Genomic DNA, 20,021 nt, shown 5'->3' with positions numbered 1-20,021 from the left:
AAATTATCATTTGCTGCTTTCTATTTGCAGACTTGATTGAGACATACATGTTTTGGTTGACCATCTCTACAAACAGTATGAGTATTTAATGAGCTAGGAAGGATTTTCTGTTTGGGCCACAGCAGCTTATAGTTAGCTCACAGATGGCTTGTGTCTTGGTCCAGTTTAATCCAATAACATTGCTTTACTCAGTCTTATACTGCACCTACAGGAGCACTTTTTGAGTGAAAAATAGCTTCTTTTTCCAGCTGACATTGACATAAGGAACGTAACTGCATCACTTCCTTTTACTTATGATGCGTACATGGCTCTTAAGATCAATCTTCCTGAGACCAAGGTAAAAAGAACTGAGTTTGTATTACATTTTAGGTCATGTTATAGTACTTATGACATTACGCAGTTACAGTAGGCATTTAAAACAAAAACAGTTGCCTTTATTGTGACAGCATACTTTCCAGTTTTCAGTTTCTGAAAAAGCAAGTGAAAAGTGCACTACCTCCTTTATAGTGCTGATAGTGAATACTACAACATGCATCTGATACAGATGTAAAGAGGGTGCAGTTTGCTGATATAATTCTTATAAATGCCTAATAAAACCCTAACCTTGAGCTCTCCAAGATATCACCTCAGGTTCTTCCATTCTTTCCTTAAATTGCATAAACATTTAAATAAATAACTCTATGACCCTCACAATTTATTTGTGGGTTTTACTTTTAAAGAAAATGCATTTTTAATGGATATTTTAAAAAGGGGGGAAATATGTGGAACTTTAAATGTTGGATTTTTGAGACTTTTTAACAATTACATTTAAATTTCAATGGCAAAATACTTCTTTAAAAACTGAAGCAGAATTTAATACTTCTGGACAGAGCTTTAATTGTTGATGTCATTCTTTTAGTGGTAAATTCCTGGCATCTAAGTAAATGCATTTCCCTAGCCTACTTGAGCATAATCAAGGCAAAATAACAGACTACTCCATTCCTGAAGTAGTGGCTAAGGATATGCTGGGGACAAAGGGTGAAATCCTGGCCCCACTGAAGTCAATGAGAGTTTTGTCATGAAGTTCAATAGGGTCAGAATTTAACTGAGGATATGTAAGGGTCAACAAGACATCAGCTCACACCTTTCCTCCGGAGCTGATATTTTCACTTAAGTCCATGGCTTCTCCCCCTGCATCACAGCTTTCATTACAGTACAATCTTGCATCGCAGCTGATAAGATGTAATGCCATCCTAATTCAGCTGCTAATATAAAGTTAAGACCTCCATGAAATGCATATCTAATTAGTTAAGTGCAATGTAAACTACATCTACAAAATTGTCCTAAAGATTGTACTTTTGTTTTTTGGGGTTTTTTTTTTTTTTGTAGCATGGTGGATAGACTGCCAGGGGACGCAGTGAAGTCTCATAATATTACATTTAAGCAAAAGTTGGAGGATTATATGGAATTGACCAGATCATAAGAGATATTTAGCCAACTTTAATTTGGAGAAGTGCCACAGGGTAGAAGTGGGAAGTTATGGTTTCAGTCTGTACAAGACAAAGGAATTTTACTTGCTTGTTTCATTGACTGGTTGGGAGGGGATGAGATTATTTTTGACTTTATCTGGTGCACAAAATTATAAAAGATTGACAAAAAAATTCAACCTGCTTCAGACATGATGGGCATGCTTTTTGTTGTACTGCGCTAGGACAAAAGTTTTTGGATTGAAAGCCATGCACCAGAATACATGATTTATTTTGCTTTCCTTCTGAAAAAATGTTAGGTTCATGTTGCCTATGATTCTGCCAATGCAGGATTGTTCTCTTTATATTCTCTAGCGCTTTGTAACTCAAACATTAAAAGATTTTAAGGCCAAAAGAGATCATTAGATAATCTAATCTGACCTTCTGTATATCACGGGCCATAGCATTCCATCCACCTGTAGTGAGCCTAATAAATTGTGTTTGACTAAGAGCATAACATGTTTAGCTAAAGCATATCTTCCAGAAATGCATCCAGTCTTGGTGTGAAGACATCAAGAGATGGAGAATCCACCACTTCCCTTGGTAGTTTTTTCCAATGGTTATCATCCTCATTGTTAAAAATGTGCGCCTTATTTCTAATTTGAATTTGGCTTCAGTTCCCCGACATTGGCTCTTGTTATGCCTTTCTCCACTAAGTTAAAGAGCCCTTTAGTACGTGCTGTTTTCTCCCCATGCAAAATCAAGTCACCTCTCTATCTTTCTTTTGGAAAACTGAACAGATTAAGCTCCTTAAATTTTCACTGAAAGGCATTTTTTTCCAGACCTTGGATCATTTCTGTGGTTCTGCTCTGTACCTTTTCTAACAGCCTTTTAAAATTGTGGACACCAGAATGGATGCAGTATTCCAGTATCGGTCTCACCTATGCCATATACAAAGGTAAAAATCACCTCCCCTCTCCTACTCACTGCTCCTGCTTATACATCCAAATATCTCATTAGCCCTTTTTGCCACAGCATCATGCTGGGAGCTCATCTTCAGTTGTCTGTCCAGTACTACCCCTACATTCTATTCAGAGTGACTACTTCCTGGATACCGTCCCCCCATTCTGTAGGCATGATTTCCACTATGTAGAAGATCATTCAAAAAGATCTAGCAATAATTACCAAAATAAATTAAGTTTTGGAAGTGACTGAATTTTATTGGAAAATAGCCTTTTTTCAAAACTAAGAAATTATGTTACAAACTTGACTTTTTTCCTTTTTTTGGTTTTGGGTAAATGTGTTAGCAACATTTGAAAACATATTTAAAGTTTTTTTTTTAAGAACAATCCAATGTTCTGCTTGCCAAAAATCCTATTTAGGGGAAATGAAAATATTCAGTAACTGATTTTGATCAAATTCTTTCTGAACAATTTGATCAAAATAAAATGAGTCCCCTTTAATCTCCACAAAATGGAAACAACTTGACATTTCAAAATGTCTCATGAATTTTTATTTTTGACCAGCTCTGTTTCCTCCCATGACACTTAATTGTACTCCAAAAAATTCCTGTCCCTCTTCAAATATTAAGTATACTATTATCATTTCCCGATTATACACATTTAATTTTTACTCTTTCTTCAGAAGTCAATTCCAGCCCTTAATTAATTTTTAGTGCTGTTCTCTAAATTCCCTCCAGTTTGTTAATGTCTTTCTGGTGTTGCCTAAAATTATTTACATTGTTCTACGTGTGGTGTCATCAATGTCACACAGAAAGGGACTCATCTCTCTGGTCTCTGCTGCAACATGTCATCATACTGTCACCTATTTTTGCCATCCTGTTGCAGTGCAAGTTCATAGCCAGTTCCTGAATACTATCACTTCTTGGTCTTTTTTTTTTTTTTTTGCATAGCTCCTTTTCCTGGAATTCCCACCCACTGATTATCTCTGGTTGGAATTTTTCTCTATATCAATTTGCATCTTTCCAGTTTGAAACTCAGTTTATTTTCCTGCCCATGGACATGATCCAGAAAGGTACAGAGGCTTCCTGACTTCCACTGATATCAATTCAGTTCAGCTGATATTAGGAATTGAGCATGTCTTGCATTTTACAGAATTGCTCAGCAACTTGCAGGATTAGGCCCCATACCAGTAACCTCTCTAGATGCCTTTGTATTGTTCTTGTTCTCACTTAGGGTCATATACAAATATAATTAGTTAATGTGCTTTTCCCCCCACTCTGATCAGAAAGGATGTTAAAAAAGACTAACACTCATCTTAGAAATTCAATGGCCCCAGAGACTTATAATATGGCCCCAGATTACTTATAACAACATAAGATGTCTTGATAGGTTATCAACTACCATTTAGATTGGCTGATCAGTTTTCTAGTATGTATTCTAGTATGTATTAAGATGTACTCTTAAGGAACAAACTTCTACAACTTTCCGTGAGTCAGATCATGAGGGTGCTGAAACCAAACAAACACTATGATTCATCTAAAGGTAGTAGAAAAGATGTAACAGAAGAGTACTCTTAATAAAATAAAGGGAGAAAATATCATTTTTTTTGCAAGAGAAGGGGTATTTTCATTGAAGTGAAGGTACAGAGCAGAATGTTGGATGTTACATGCCCAGGATTTATTAACAAAGGAAAGGATTTGTGTCTGTCTCATACATCTCTTTGAAAACGTACTCCTAAATCTTCCTTAGTCTAACTCATCCCATACCTGTAAATAACCACATTAAATTAAATGAATCTACATAAACTACTATCAGAAGTGACATTGTGACCTATTTACCTCTGCAAAAGATATATGGAGAGAGAGATCTATCTATCTATCTATCTATACACACACACACACACAATCTCATCCAGCATATGGAAAACAAAAGCACTATATGAAATGAATACATATATTTATTATATAGTGCTCTTGTTCTCCATATGCTGGATGAGATATGTTCTTTACCTAGAAGTTAAGAGCAAACATTTATATCAAGTAATTTTTAAGAAAGAAAATTCTCTAAGCCTCTTTAATTACGGTGTTATGAAAGGAAAAATCTCCTGTTTATCGGTTATTGTTATGAATGTGTGGGAATCTAGCAGGAGTTCAAAAGTTCCAGCAAGACTTAAATGAAAGGAACTTGTATTCCCTTTCATCTCCTCACATATAGTAAATAAAAAAAGGAAACTATTTCCCCCTGCAGTCGTTCATTTCAAACCCTGTACAGCATACCATTAGTTTTTAAGCACTGGAACTGTACCAGACACAGATGAAGACATGGTTAGCTTCTGTGCCAGGGACTATCTAAAAGACAGGAATAGATGAGACTAAAACTCACCAGCAGACCTAGATGATGGAAATAACTTACACCAGTGTGGTAGTGTTTTAAATTGGGATCCTGAATGTGCAACGTTCATGGCATAATGCCAATAAGGCTTAACATTTGTGGGCCTCATAGAAATGAGTTTTCAGAAACTGAACAACTCAGCTCAGAACACATTAGCCAACTGTTACCAAATATTTAATTCAGAGTTAAAAGTTAAATTTAAAAGAAATTCAAACATTAAGTTACTGAAATGTACTTCTAAAGCACCCAAACAACCCTAATTCTTCCCTCTAGAGATACCATGCAATAACCATGAAATTAGAAGTAGTATATAGTTGTGTTTGCAGTTGCAGATTAGATGAAACTGAATTTTAAAGACAGACTTTTGTTCAGGTTTTTCATTGTGTTGTCATTACAAGACAGAGTTAAGGTTGTGTGTGTGTTTTTAACCGTGCATACAGTGTCAAGCAAGGCTGGTCAAAAATTTCCCTCAAAACCTGCAAACCATACAAATGTCAGTTTTTGACAAAACATTGACATTTTCTGTGGGGAAAAAACATTTCTGACCAGCTCAAGTACCAAACTTGTGATTGTGGGTTTAGAAAAACAAACAAACAAACAACAAAACATTTAGTGCCAGATTTACGAGACTACTCTGGCTGCTTTACGACACTTTGGATCAGAACAAAGCAACCAAAGCAAGTGGCTAGTTTTCCCCATTTCATGACCTCCACAGTTTTCTGTGCATATGCCAACCCCTACCTTCACTCTCGCTCCTGTCTGCAAATTGCCCTTCACCCTACCCCCAAGTTTGATTTGCCTATCCTCTCTGTTGAATATATGTAGTTCTTGCTGAAGAAGAATGTTCTTCTACAAAGAATTCCACAAAGTACTGCCCTCTTTCAAACTTGCTGCCATCTCTATTGCTTTCAATAAGAGTTACGCTAAAGGTTAACAAGCAAAACTGGGCATCATCTCCTATTGTTCCCAGTAGGATTGAACTCAATCTCCCCTCAGGATAGATGACAGCTCCTGGTAACAAAGATTAACATGATTATGTTGAGGTCCTGATTTTCCATCACCTGGCACCTTGTGCAGTCATTTACCCCTATTCAAAGTGGGTGTAAAATGCTACCAGAATATTAGCAGTTTACAGTCACTTTGCACAGGTGTAAATGGTTACCAAGGTGAAAAGCAGTGAAGAATTAGGCCCAGAGCATGAACCCTGTTTCTTGCCTACTAATATAAAAATAATTACTGGAATTTACCAAGCTGCAAATGCCTTCAGCTCTGTACAAAGTTGATACTAATAGCAAATACCTAAAAACACTCAAATCTAATCTCCCTTTGGTTTTTGTATGGGTCTTTGAGTGCAATGGAAGAAAAACTAGGTTCAGTAAACAAACAAATGTTCATCCACCATTCCAACTACAAGGCAGGTAGGTGAGTGTCAGTCGCCTTCTCCGGTTGGGCTCATTGTCTGCTGCTCCCACTGTGCATGTATCTGTCTCAGTCATTGCACAATGCAGGAGCTGTCAAAGCAAGAGCTAGAGAGAGGCAGACACCTGACCATGTGGCAGAATTAAACATGCACACCTATATTTATTCTCAGAGATAGGGTGGGAGACGAAGAACATGAGGAAAAGAGAAGGGTTAGACTCTGTAGGAAGGAAAAGGTGCCCCTGTGTGAAGAAAGAAAGAGACAGGGAACTGCAGAGAGTGCAGAGGCCAAGAGAGAAAGTGCTGGGAAGGAGTGGAGGAGAGGCAATAGGACACAGGAGATGAAAATGGAGGAATTAGGGGAAGAAAAAAAGTAAAATGGGAGGGAACATGGGGATAAATCTGAAATGGGTAACAGTGAGAGGAAAGAAGAAGCTGTTTTTTAAAGAAAAGGAAAGGGAGGGAGATAAACACTGACCAGCATAAGAAAACATTAGACAATATGGAAGTTGAGGGAGGGAACATATATTTCCTGACTCTATTGCTCCAGGATGATCCCGCCCACCACACTGTGCTGTAAACATCTGGTGCTACTTTTTTGCTTGCTGGTTTTAAGTGTGCATTTGAAACTAATGCACACACCAGCTTTTTATGCATGCAAATCCCTGACTTCAAGGTGTGTTTTTTTTAAATATAGGGGTGAATGGATACCTCAGAGCACATCATACATAATAGTGAGAATAACAGAAACCAAAGTGGACTCCAGTGGCCAGCATCTGTTATTACTATCAAAATATATTAGCCTATAAAATACAATATACCTGCAGCAATTAATTCAGGGAAGTCTGATGACCTGTGTTATGCAGGAGGTCAGACTAAATGATCGCAATGGTCCCTTCTGGCCTTCTAATCTGTGAACTATTATACCTTACATGTCTCTAGCAGCTTTCACCAGAGGATCTTAAGATACTTTAAACACGTTAACAAATTAAGCCCCAGAACTCCGCTGTGATGTAGTGTTACCTCAATTTTACATATGAGGATAGCGAGGAACACGGGCATTAGATGATGTACCCAAGGTGTCTCTGGAAGTCTGTAGCAAAGCATGGAATGGAATCCAGCCTTCTTTTTTTTCCCCAGACCTTTGCTTTGATCATTAGATAATGGTTGCTTTCAAAAACTTGGTTTTTTTTTAAAAAATAGCCTCAATAAAGTTTTAAATTGTTTTATGTTTTAAGAGAGATGTCCTTTAAGAGTCTATGTCCTTGTCAATGAAACTATATAGTAGCATCACATGGATCTCTGGACACAGACAGGATAAAAGCATCACTACTGTATGGTTTTCTATATGTATATATAGATACACCTCATGATGGCAATTATAGGGAGGGCATTTCCTGGCGGTTAATAACTAGGCTTGATTAAACCTCTGGATCTTCTTCTTAGGCTCTCAACTCCTCCTGCTGATCATTAACTGCCAGGAAATGTGTTTTCCACTGGCCATTTTGATTACATAGGCCTCTAGCAGTTAATCTCTGGATACATAATAAGAAAGGAATGTTCATTACACTGTATATTTCTTTTCAAAAATATGAAAAAAATTGATAAATTTTAGGGGTTGGGTTATTTGAAAACACATTATAACAACATTGTGTCATTTACTTCAGGACTTTATATAAGATGAGGTAAAAAAATCATACCCAAATACTTCTTTCCCCTTAAACATTCAAAAAAATATTTCCTAAATAGAAATCTAGCATCGCTTGCCTGGCACCCCACCTAACAAATGCAGATAAGGAAGTAGGTTTAATTTCATTTTTTCTTTACAGATTGTGCTGCTGAACCTGTTGATATGTGTAGTAGTTTTCTACACTGTGTACTATGTGGTCCTAAGCATTTGTTTCACAGCATTTAGGTAAGAATTTCTAGCATTCATAATTAATGTGATTGAACATAAATGGGGCATTTATGATTTACAACCTGGTGGAGCAAAGGAGGGGGAGAAGTCTAGAATATGGCCTCAGTTATATTGTAGGCACAGTTTTCAGCATCAGACACGCTAGAGTGCCTGAACTACCATTTAGATGAACAAATTAGCACTTGGATAGATAAAAATATTTTTAGTTGCCAGTTTGGCTCACACTTTATTTTTGATCAAACCAGTTGACATACATATACTAACCGAAAACCTGAACACCAGGGAAAGATAACATTTTTTTCAAAAAAGATTTTTGTGGCTGACAGAAAGACTAGCTGTATTGCTTTAGGAAGTCATTAAGAGCACTTTTGATGTCAAATTGATATTAAATAAGAGTATAGACACAGTGTGTGAAGGCAAGCCCACGTCACACACTGGCAGCAAACCACAGACGCTTGTGAACTCCTCTATTCCAGATTACTCGATTTGTAATCTTGTTTAAAAGAGCTCATAGAGTAAACTACATTATATAATGTAACTAACACATTAATTGTGATAGCATATGCAAATGATTAACTTTTTTTTTTTTAAATCTCCACAGGTTGGAAATGTTGGACGGTTTGGCACCTTTTGATTTTAAGATAAATCCCTCATGGATTAACCCAAATTACATAGGTATCTTGATTTTGTTTCTTAGTTTTTGCAGAACTAAGAAAATAGACACTTTGTAGACATAAACCCAAATTCTCCCCCACCCCCATGCATATGTACAAAGTATTTTTAAAACATTCTAATAATGCCTCTCCACTTAGCTTCAATATTTTTAATGATGTTTTAATTGTATTGAATTTTAAGTGTTTGCTCATTTTCCCCATAACTCTTCCACTGGGTCACTTTATAAATTAACATATTTCTTGTCCTCTCAGTAACCCATAGCCTTTCCCATGCTCTCTCTTCCAAATTTGCATCTCTCAATTGAAACCAATTGTTCTACCATGAAGAAGACATTTCATTTTCATTATAAAACTATTAATTATTCTGTGTAAGGTTACTGAATCTAATCTCTACTATAGTAAAGCTTCCTATTATCCATATTCGAACCAGCTTCCAATAGGGCCTCATAAATAATAAGCCAAATTCTTAAGTCACATAAACCTCTTATTGACATCAATGGCAATTTTGCCAGTGCAAAGAGTCAATACAAAGTAAGATAAGACTTCAGGATTTGGCCCAATGGCAGTTCAGTGTACTAATGGAGAATAAAGTATAGTTTGAGTGAATACAAATCACTATACATATTTGTCCAAGATCTTAAAAAATGTGACCCTTTCCAAAGCTATTACTGTTTCTCTGTAGGGGAAAAAAGAAGCATTTACATAAATTAAGCTTCATCAGGTTTGGAATTTGTTGCAAAGAAAAACCATGTCAGCTGGAATTAGAGCTGTTCAAATGTAAATTGTTTAGATAGTAATCTTAAACACTTACAGGAATAGAAAGTGCAGGGATGCTTGTTCAGTGCCATTATTGATTTGATTTTAGATGTAAAAAAAAGAACATTTCAATTAGATTAGCAGAAAAATGGGTTACTAGAAAAAATATGGATCCTACACAGTGTGAACTAGTGTACATTTGCACAATGCCAATGTAAATACTGAATCTCAACATGATTGATAGGATTTGTATTTAAATTATAACATTATAGTTTGTTACATGTCTTCACATGCAGGGTGTTAAACAAGATATATTGAAAACATATTAACCATTTGTGCAATATAGTCTACCAGCCTGGACCCATTTTGGGTACACTGGGGTAAACCAGGAGCTAGAAAAATTTCATTGCTACCATGGTAGGCACATATGTGGTGGTCATCACAAGAGTGGATGTAGATGCCAGAAGTAGTGCGTTTTTTCTATATCACATAACGTCTAAAGTAAATGTTATCAGCCATCCAATCTGAAAGAAATCAATATAATCACAAAAGGGGCCATAACTCAAATAAGCTGTTTAATTTTGACCAAAATTAGCAGTAGGCTTCTAAATACAATTGATAATGTAATGATGTACTCAAAATAGTACTATTTTGGAAAGCTTGGGAAATATTAAACCCCAGGCAATATATTTTATGCATTTTCCCATACTTTTTGTCTTCGGTTAAAGCAAAAGTCTGCAGTCACGACAGTATGGGCTTACTTATACCATGCACTACATCAAAATATTTGTCATTATTTGTAGAATGGAATGATTTGAGAAAAGTTTTTCTATCTGCTATTTTTATGAAGTTATGCAAATAATAATACCCTTACCCCAATTATAAAAACCTATTTTTGATATCTGCTCAGCCGGAGACATAAGCAGAAAGCACACCTGGTATAATTGCAATGATCACTGAATACAATGGCAATTCACGTAAGGGTGTAGAATGTCTTGTGTGAATATCGTGTGAATAACAAAAGTATAACCAGGTACTCTTATGTAACCCCTATGTGTAACTATGAGCTGCTGAATGTGTAATGCAACACTGCTTCAAGCTATATTTACCCACAGAATAGTCACAGTACTTTGCAGATTGTTGAAACATTTCTACTCCCCCTCAGACTCTGCATCTGATGTATACAGTACTCTGTTGCCACACTTGTCACTTTCAGAGTTGCATATATTGGACCACACCAAACCCTCCTTGTGGCATTTGCATCTCCCTGTTGCACAGGTACTCTCACAGCTGTGCTGCACAAAGGTGAGGATGGCTTCTAAAGTAGGTGGCAGTACCATTATTTTAGGAACAAGATGCCCAATGCTATCTATCATTTATCTGTTGCTGACAGGGGACACTTGAAGATATGAACTGTTTGCATGACTACATATATGACTGATAATTTGCACATTTCAGGTGGTGCCTGAAGGAGTCCATTGCTGATAGTAGTTTCTCACTTGTTTTGTTCTTCTTAGCAAACAATTTATAGCACACGTTATCTGAAGATGCTTGCTTCTTACCACAGTACAATCAAGATACCAGTGAGACATAGGCTGCGTCTGTCTCTTCCTCTAACTGAGATGCACTGCTCCCAAGATGTTTCAGACCCTCCTTTAGCTCTATACTCAGCTGCTGTCTTCAGACATCTCTCTTCCCCCCCTGACACTGAAAACTGAAGTAGAGTCACATTCACTGAAAGCATGAATATTTGGCAGAATAAGACTGCCAAAGTCTCTTCCCAGCTCCATAGTCATTCTATGCATGAAAATGAATCTCTTCTTTTGGCCAACACCAGTTTTGAAATAGAATTAATCTATCCCAAGAATAGATGGGCATGTAAGATGCAACATCAGTGTCCAAGCTCCGCATTAGCACCCTGTTTAATCCAAGTATTTGCTTTGCATGAGCAACATACAAAAATAGCATGAATATGCTTCCTTGTCTTCTGCCTCGAATTTTGGTATTGCAGAGTGGGTGCCAGGTGCTACTTTCACTGCTTATGCAATGATGTGAAACCCACCAGCAAAATACACTTCATGACCAGGTGGAAATCTCTGGTCACGCTTCACAATCCAATTCCCTGGAGGAGAAAGTTTGCAATGTTTGATTTGTTCTGTGGATTTGATATCATCTTCAAGTTTTGCTTTGGTAGTGGTGTTAACACAGTGGGGTTCCGAACTTCTTGCATTTGGACATTCCCTCTGCAGGTTCTCACCAGATTTGATTGATTCTTCATTTGCATAAAATTGTCACCAACAACAGCAATGTATTGACATTTTAGTCCAAGGATAATATTTAACACCTGATCAGACAGCTCCCCAAAAGTTTTTCACTTGGCAGTATCAGTGCACACCATCTGCAGCAGCATCATACCATGTATAATAGCTAATGTTGGCTCATCAGATGCGGATAGCTCAAACATTGATTGATTTTTCTCCAGCCAAGCCAGCGTGTTGCTCTTTTGGGTCTTTCATAGCGATCTGTTCAAGCTAAAGATGGAAATGGGACAGGTGCCAGCTCATACTTCATCAAACCCTGGATATCAGCATCTCTGGACTGGGCAATAACTGTCAGCTTGCTCAATATCTGACAACCAATTGCTTGTGCTTCTTTTGTTCAATTGTTTTGTTGAGATTACCAAATGATTTGAGATGATGCCTTTTTATGGGATCAAAGAGATCTATCTCATCCCTTTGCAGCCTACTGGTTACAAACTGCTTCACTTCTTGTGTGCCAGTCTCTCTTATCATGCACAAACTTTCTGCGATTTCAGGTGGGGTACACAGCAGACATAGCCACTTGTGAGTATTGCAAGTACAATCTGTTGTCTGGCCTTGTTTCAGGTTCAGTGCTAAAAGAATTTGTCATTCTTTCAGTCACAGTTTTTATATCTCGGACAGCAGAGTCATCTGTAGTCAAGCACTTTGTGGTAGCTTCTTTGTGGAGATCTGTTGCTGAAGGCTGCATTCCACGCATCTGTTGTTTCATAGCTGTTATAGCTGCCGTAAAATGCACAGTCAGGTAATACTTGGTCAGAGCCTTCTCCTTTGTGCAAAGATGCTGATGCTTCCCACAGTCCTTGTTGAGACCTTGCTTGATAGCCATGTTGTGCCGTACACCACTGAAAGGTCTGGCAGTCCAGTATACTGCTCCCTGTCTATCAAGTAGGGCATGAGATATATCTGGCTTCTCCTCCTCCAGGAGTCTGACTCTACTACATTTACACCACCTCATCTATCATAAACCACATGACCACACTGGAACATGGTACAAACAAGCTCATACTGTCATGAGACTACAGACAAAAAGGCAAAAAAGTATGGGAAAATACATACAAGATATAATCTGCGGTGAAATATTTCCCCAAATTTCCAAAACTGTACTGTTTTGAGGACATGGTTGCATTATCAATTGTATTTAAAAGCTTTCTGCCAATTTGGGTAAAAAAAATAGACTATTTTAACTCTGAGCTATTTTTTCAGATTCCGATAATGTTTAAATTTACGTGATATAGAAAAACTACACCATTGACCACTATATATGTGCCTAACGTGGTAGCAATGCAATTTGTCTAGCTGGTGGGTACCTTAACTCACTAATAAGATCCCTTTTTAAATCTGACTGGGAGATTAATGGTTTAGTTCACTAGTCTCTTTTCTGTTTGGAATAGGATGACCAGACAGCAAGCGTGAAAAATCGGGACGGGAGGTGGGGGGATAATAGGACCCTATATAAGACAAAGCCCCAAATATCGGGACTGTCCATATAAAATTGGGACATCTGGTCACCCTAGTTTGGAAAGCATTTATCTGTTAGCAGAACAGTGTGAAACAAAAACTATAACAATAGCTGCTGAAGGTCTGTTGACACAGAGATAGAGAAGATTCAAGTGTAGGACTGAGGTCACAAATGAATGCGATCTTGCTCATCTTATAGCGGGCCTCACTTGTGCACATTACAAAACCGAGTTGTGACTGAAGAAAAGAGAAGCCTGAAGCTGAAAATGGAGATTAGACGTCAAGATTGAGGTGTTGGGAAGCTTATACAGCACCTCCCTGCACTACACCTGGCTCAAATTAGTTACCCATTTTCATGAGCACTAAAATGACTAGTAAAATTTAAAGGGACACAATCAACTTGAAGTCTAGTCAATTAAAGAAAAAAGAGCTAAAAAGAGCTTCGGGTACTCCATTCACACAAGTGTTTCTGTCATTTTTTGGGTATGTGGTTTTACAATCACCTTTTCCTGATTTTTAATTTTTTTCTCTCGCCCACATTGCTGTGTGTGAAAGATCTGCAAAAACAACAGTGGAAATTAAAAAAATTATTATATAAGGGAAAGAATGAAACTGACAATATACAAATGCACAAATTAAACTGAAGAAACAAAAATATTTTTCTCTACTCTCTTTTTGTCATAGTAACCTTAACTGTTACTTGCAGTAACGGTAGGATAAACATTTGAAGTATGATTTTTTTAAGTTGACCATGTCCCTTTAAAAAGAAAAAGAATGTATTATATTTTGAAAGAACCCTACCATCTACAAAGTAGCTGTTATGGCCCATTCTGTGGGGCCCTGTCTTGCAAACATTTATGCATATGAGTAGTCCCATTGACTTCAGTGGCACTAGTCACATACTTAATATTAAGTACATACATAAGGATATGCAGGATCAGGGCCTTAAATTACTTTCAGATTAAATACTGGCTCTTTAAAAACATGTTTCATTTTCCTAACTGGTTTTGCTGTAGAACCGTTACATTTATAAAATCCATAATAGTGACTTCTTAAAAGACAGCTTTATTTTTATTTTATGGACAGTTAGGATACTAAGGAATATGTCTGTCCATTCAGATCCTACTTAGTGATGTCTTCCTGTCGATCTAGCACATAACTGTGCTCATCTGCAGCAGACACTATCATATACAAAATTATGGTTTAAAAAACAAACAAACCCAACGTTACCAGTTTTCAATATAGACAATAGTTCTGTGCCATTTTAGCATAAAAACAAAGGCACATTCAAGTTATAAAACCAAATTATAAATTAAAACCAGTGGACTGTACTTCATTTTTTGTTGTTGGGTAACTGAGAAATAGCCAGAATGTTTTCTGCCTGCCCCCGCTTGCCGCCTCCCCCCAAAAGAAACTTTGTAACAGAGATTTTTGATTAGTAATGAAATATAGAGCCATTCCCTTCTAGGTCACTGCTTCATATTTAGACTGGGAACCTATGGTCCTGTAGCGAAGCAACGACTCACCGGCGCAGCGCCTCCTGCTGGTTATCTGGGAATTAGCTCTTTCCAGCCTCAGAGCACCCTCTGCTGGCCAGGTGTCTCGCGTGCCGCTGGCAGGACCCCGGTGCCCTTTACCTTGGGGTTCTGCCCCAGCAGTATCCCCACTCTCTGGGTCTCCCCTCCCTGGGGAACCCCCAACCCTCTAAACCCACCTTGCCTCAGTGGCTACTGCCAGTCATCATCTAGGCCTTGCTCACTGGGGCAGACTGCAGTTTGTAATGGCCACTCATCATTGGCCAGGAGGTTGGACTAGCTGCCTCCGCCTAATCCCAGGCTACATCCCTGCAGGCTCCAGTACCTGTTTAGGCCTTGACTAAGGCCACAGCCTGGGGAGTTGCCAGGCTGGAGCTTCCAAGCTCCTCTTGCCCTTTTCCAGCACTGTCCAGTACCCTGCCCCCAGGCAGCTAGGCCCATCTCCCTCCAAGGCCAGAGTGAGACTCCCTTGCCTTCTGGCCCTGCAGCTCTTTTATAGGGCCCAGTCTGGCCCTGATTGGCTGCCTCCCAGCCTTTTCCTAGCTACAGCCCTCTCCAGGGCTGCTTTTAATCCCTGTTCTGCGGGAGTGGGGCAGTTGCCCCACTACAGTCCCCTCCACTGCACTGCACGGGGAGGAAAGTAAAAATCTAACATATAGGATAACCTGACACTATTCCTGTCCCTCCTCATTATAGCGGCTATTGTTTCCACTAAGGAGCCACTGGGTGATTGTACCATTGGTTTTTAAGAACTACCATTGGCTTCAGTGGGGATCTCGCATTACAAACTGATGGCACAATATGGCCCATGTTGTTCCACACAGGGGAGTGGGGATATAGCTTAGCCATTAAGGGGAAGAACTTGTTGATCAGCTGCATATTTTTCACACCCCTGACTGAGGTAGTTAAACTGACCTAATTTTTTAGTGTAGACCAGGCCACAGGTTAACTTCAGAAATCAGAACTTCCAATTGCCATTAGTTACAGGGATGGGAACCACCCTTCCAAAACTCTGCTTGGAGTAAATTCCCTGTTTTCCTTTATAGTTCTCCTGGTTTCACTGGAGATAACCTACTTTATTTGTGGACTGCTGTTTGTCCTGATTGTGGAAGAATGGGTATGGGATTATGCTATAACAGTTACTGCTATTCATATTATCATAACTGCAGCTGGTAAGTGAGCATGTTATTAAATATATGTGCAGTACAGTAAATTGAATAGAGCTAGTCAAATACTATCGATCTAATTTTTTTATTGGACTAATTTTGCCTTTTTTCTTCGAGTTTCTCCCTCAAATTTTCATCTTTCTTGCATTCAAGCGTCACATGTAGATGAGTTACTGCCATTTAAAAATCTTATTACATTTTTGTTGCAACAACTTCCAAATGTTAAATTATCTTGCAGTGTATTTAGAGGTTGTATTGGCAACAGGGCAGCCTGTCTGCAGTTTCAGCTTGGAGGGTGTGCACTGCTATAAAACCAAAGAAGTAATATTGCCCTCAATGCCCTGTCCCTTTAAGGCTCAAACATAAATACCCCTGCCATAGTTCAATGTAATACTGAAGCTTGCCTCAGCCAAGTCCAACACAAAAGTTCTAAGTTGGGGCTCATTTCAGCTAAGTCCCAACAACGAAAACAGAGTCTACGATCTGCTCCAGCATCCTCACTTGTCACTTTCTCTCTTTCCTCTGAGGAAAGAGCTGCATGCTGCAAATGAGATTCATCAGCAGTTATTGCTGGGAACACCTGCTGATCTACCCATGCTGGTTAGCAGGGATGGGTGATTGGGAGAGATGTTTAACCCCATCCTTGCCAGAGCCAACATGGGGTCTCTTGATCCCATCACAATGCTTTTTTAGGGGATTCGCCTATCCATCCTATTATATTTATCCTAGAAATTAGAAATAGGAAAGAAGTATTAGATCACCTATCCCTCCCAATGCACAATGGTTCCGGTTATTATTTGTGTGCTTTGTCCAGTTTGGTTTTAAATATCCCAGGAGATGGGACTTCACCATTTCCCATGAGAAATTGTTCTAGAGATCAATAGACTTCACTATTAGGATCAATTTCCTGATACAGACTAAAAACCTTGATCCTGCAATGAGTTCCACTTGGAATACCTCCTTGCAGGATCAGGGTATAATATTTCCTTTACTGGATTTCATCCCATCACTGCAGTTTATATCCCTGTTAATCCTGCTAAATAATTTTCTCCTTCCTTAGAAACAATCATTTTAAAGGAAAATTACAATAACTCTGTACCATATCGGAGTTACCAAGGAGGATGGTTTCCATGGTTATCTTATGTATCTTATTCAGATCTTCTTTAAGAAAATAAAACAAAATAATTAGATTATTATTATTTATTTGTGCTGCAGAAACATAGGTGCTAAAGGAACTGTTACTGCAAAAACTGTTACTGCTGAGTGATTTTAGATGCCTACAGAGTTTTGAGGCTGCTGAGTGGGGATTTTGTGAATCCTGATGGGGCCGGATTCTGGGATTTAAGCACCTAAAGTGGCAGTTAGGCACCTAAATCCTTTTGTGAATTGAGCTGTAGGTGTTGCAACATTTACATCTCATTTGTGAATCTAGCTGATGTTGCTTTGGGGCTCTGTGAGATCAGCATCCACCGATGTGCTAGGTACTGTACAAACATATAACGAAAGAGAGACAGTCTCTGCCTCAGAGTTTACATTTTAAGCCCTCAATCCTGCAAATAATTACACCTGTATTTAACTTTCAATGGGACAGCTCACAGTAGTAAAGTTAGTCAAGTGGGCAGGTGTTTGCAGGATCTGAGCTTACATTTCATTAGACTTTACAATGTTAGTAACTGTATCTACATTTATATTTTTATTTTAGAAGACTCAGCTTTTCTTCATGTGAGAAACAACCCTAAAATAATTTATGATGTAATGTTTTTCATTTTACAGTTATGTCTGAATTCCCTCTGATGTTGCACTGGTGGATGGCTTTAGGTACAGGTCAATTATTTAACTTTGAAATAATCACAAACTGTGTAGATTCATAGTATTTGTAGTTATGAATGGAGTTGGGTGAAATTTTTTGATCAAACCTGTAGATTCAATGTAGATTCAATGACACAGAAACATTTAGTCAAAAAAACAAAAAACAAAAAAAAACCCCTCCTGTCAAAATTAAACATTTTAATTTTTTCTAATGACTTTCCATTTGGAAAGTTCCTTTAGATTTTTTAAAATGAAAAATGTTTAAAAACACTCAATCTAAATTAAACTTTTTTTTACTTTTTGATTCACTGAAAATGTTGAAACATCCATTATTCATCCAGTTCCAGTTATGAGATTTCCCTCTCTATCAAATGTATGGTATGGTATGTGATGGTGGACACCCCCATCCCAATCAGAAGAAGGCTAATGAAATCCTCTGGGCTCAACCACTACCAAATAGGCCCTTCTGCAGGGCCTGCTCCAGCTAGAGGAAGCAAGCTTAAGAAGCAGCTTGTCACAGGAGGGTATGGTAAGTGGTAACTAGGAAGAAAAAGCTGCCGTGCTTCTGAAATAGCTGACTCTTGCTATAGCTCATAGCAGAGAGGGAAAGAGCTGACAAACCTCCCCCCCTTACAAAGACTTACCAGACCAGGACAAGCTGATGACTGTGGGGCAGGGGTTGAAGATAAAACCTGACTCGGAGTCCAGCTGTGCCAGGCTGCCATATATAAATAAACCAGAGCTTTTTTAGGAAACTCAGAGACTGAATGTACCCTTATGTGGGAGACCCCCACAGTGGAGAACTCAGAAAGGCTGGAGTAAATTTCTCAAGTAGCAAAAGGACTTTGGAAGGGAGAAGAGACCCTGAACCTGTCTGTGTGTGACCTCATGCACAGCGTAACAGGTTTAAACAAACAAGAAAGATGGTAACATGTGCTCCAAATAGTTGATACTATTTTTAAAAAGGACTCAGTCAAATAGTTCTGACCTAACATTTGTCAAGCCTTAAAATTTATATTCTAGGGCCAAATCCTGCTCACCTTATGTACATCAATAAGTCACATTTACAGATCTATTGGACTGTACCGAACAGTATGAAGTCAACAGGACTGCAACTGTAAGGTGAGCCTGATTCGGGTCCTGATTTATCCTGTTTCCATTGAAGTGAAAGGCAAAACTCCCACTGATTTCAGTGTAAGATTAGGGATCCCTGCCCTCTACATGGGAATCCATTACTTTGAGATTTAGAAAAATTGTGGAAGCCAGTTCTTCAGGAGCAGTTAAGAATGCCAAGCTGTGCTGAAACCCTCGGTGACAGCAGTGCACAGACAAAATCCTGCAACTTGTTCTGCATAGACACCAGTGACCATACAGAGCCAGTTGAGGGATCAGGCCAAAAAGATAAGAATAAAAGGTCTCATTATTAGAAATGAAAGAGAAAAATCAATGTTGTTTTCAAAATGAAAAAACAAAGTCATTGGCATGAGGAGTTTCACTTTCTTCTTTGTAATACCAGAGAAGTGTGTGAGTAACAAAAACTACTCTCTTTAAATACGGTTGCTTATAAAAATAGGATCAGTTTAATTATTCTTGTAAATATTATATGCCAATATTAATACAGAATATTCTTACATTTCCTTTCAGGATCTGGCTTAATTTTGATGATTTGTGGAGGACAGGTTTTAGCATACTGCTTGTTCAAGGACAACTTCATTTACCCAGTCCTGGATGATTTTTGAAAAGCAAAAAATAGGCATTTGTATCTGAGTCTATATTATTTCTATTATCTAATTTACATTACTAACAAAGACTATTAGTCCAATATTTAGCCTACTGTACCATTTATTTCTTACATCTGTTTACAAACTCCATGCAATTACTTTTAGCTGTTTGTGAGGCATTTTCCCCTAAGCAAACATTTAAATATGCTCCCATTTTCCTAAAAACAAACCAACCAAAAAGTGAGAAAGAGATCAATGCCGGCAGCACAGTACTTGTGTACAACCCTACAGCAAAGCAGTGTGCATGCAAGGAAGAGAGGAAAAAAACTGGTAAGCAAAGAGACATCAGTTTCAAGCTTCCAGGGTTTTTTTGTAAATTGTGAAATAAAATTTCTTTTATGAAGTGTCAGTATATCTTGGGCAGGAGTCTGCCTCTCAATTAAGGC

General features: G+C 38.2%; 1 protein-coding gene across 1 annotated transcript; it reads left to right on the top strand.

The window, feature by feature from the left end:
* The first annotated feature begins 304 nt into the window (after positions 1 to 304).
* TMEM244 (transmembrane protein 244) lies at positions 305 to 19,593 on the top strand. The gene is made up of 6 exons (XM_024110176.1): positions 305 to 337; positions 8,047 to 8,132; positions 8,737 to 8,810; positions 15,926 to 16,051; positions 17,819 to 17,863; positions 19,499 to 19,593. Exons 1-6 carry the CDS (start codon positions 305 to 307, stop codon positions 19,591 to 19,593), a joined length of 459 nt encoding a protein of 152 aa, XP_023965944.1.
* The last annotated feature ends 428 nt before the right edge of the window (positions 19,594 to 20,021 follow it).

The sequence above is a fragment of the Chrysemys picta genome, chromosome 3, assembly GCF_011386835.1.
Source record: "Chrysemys picta bellii isolate R12L10 chromosome 3, ASM1138683v2, whole genome shotgun sequence".
Lineage (NCBI taxonomy): Eukaryota > Metazoa > Chordata > Testudines > Emydidae > Chrysemys > Chrysemys picta.
Note: the sequence above shows the minus strand (reverse complement) of the source record. Positions and strands in the feature narration are given on the sequence as shown.

Bases quoted from the DNA above. Each gene is read 5' to 3' on its own strand.
- TMEM244 (XM_024110176.1), top strand. From the start codon at position 305: ATGGCTCTTAAGATCAATCTTCCTGAGACCAAG. The intron at 8,811-15,925 runs GTATCTTGATTT...TTTCCTTTATAG, and splicing joins GATTAACCCAAATTACATAG to TTCTCCTGGTTTCACTGGAG. The intron at 17,864-19,498 runs GTACAGGTCAAT...ATTTCCTTTCAG, and splicing joins GCACTGGTGGATGGCTTTAG to GATCTGGCTTAATTTTGATG.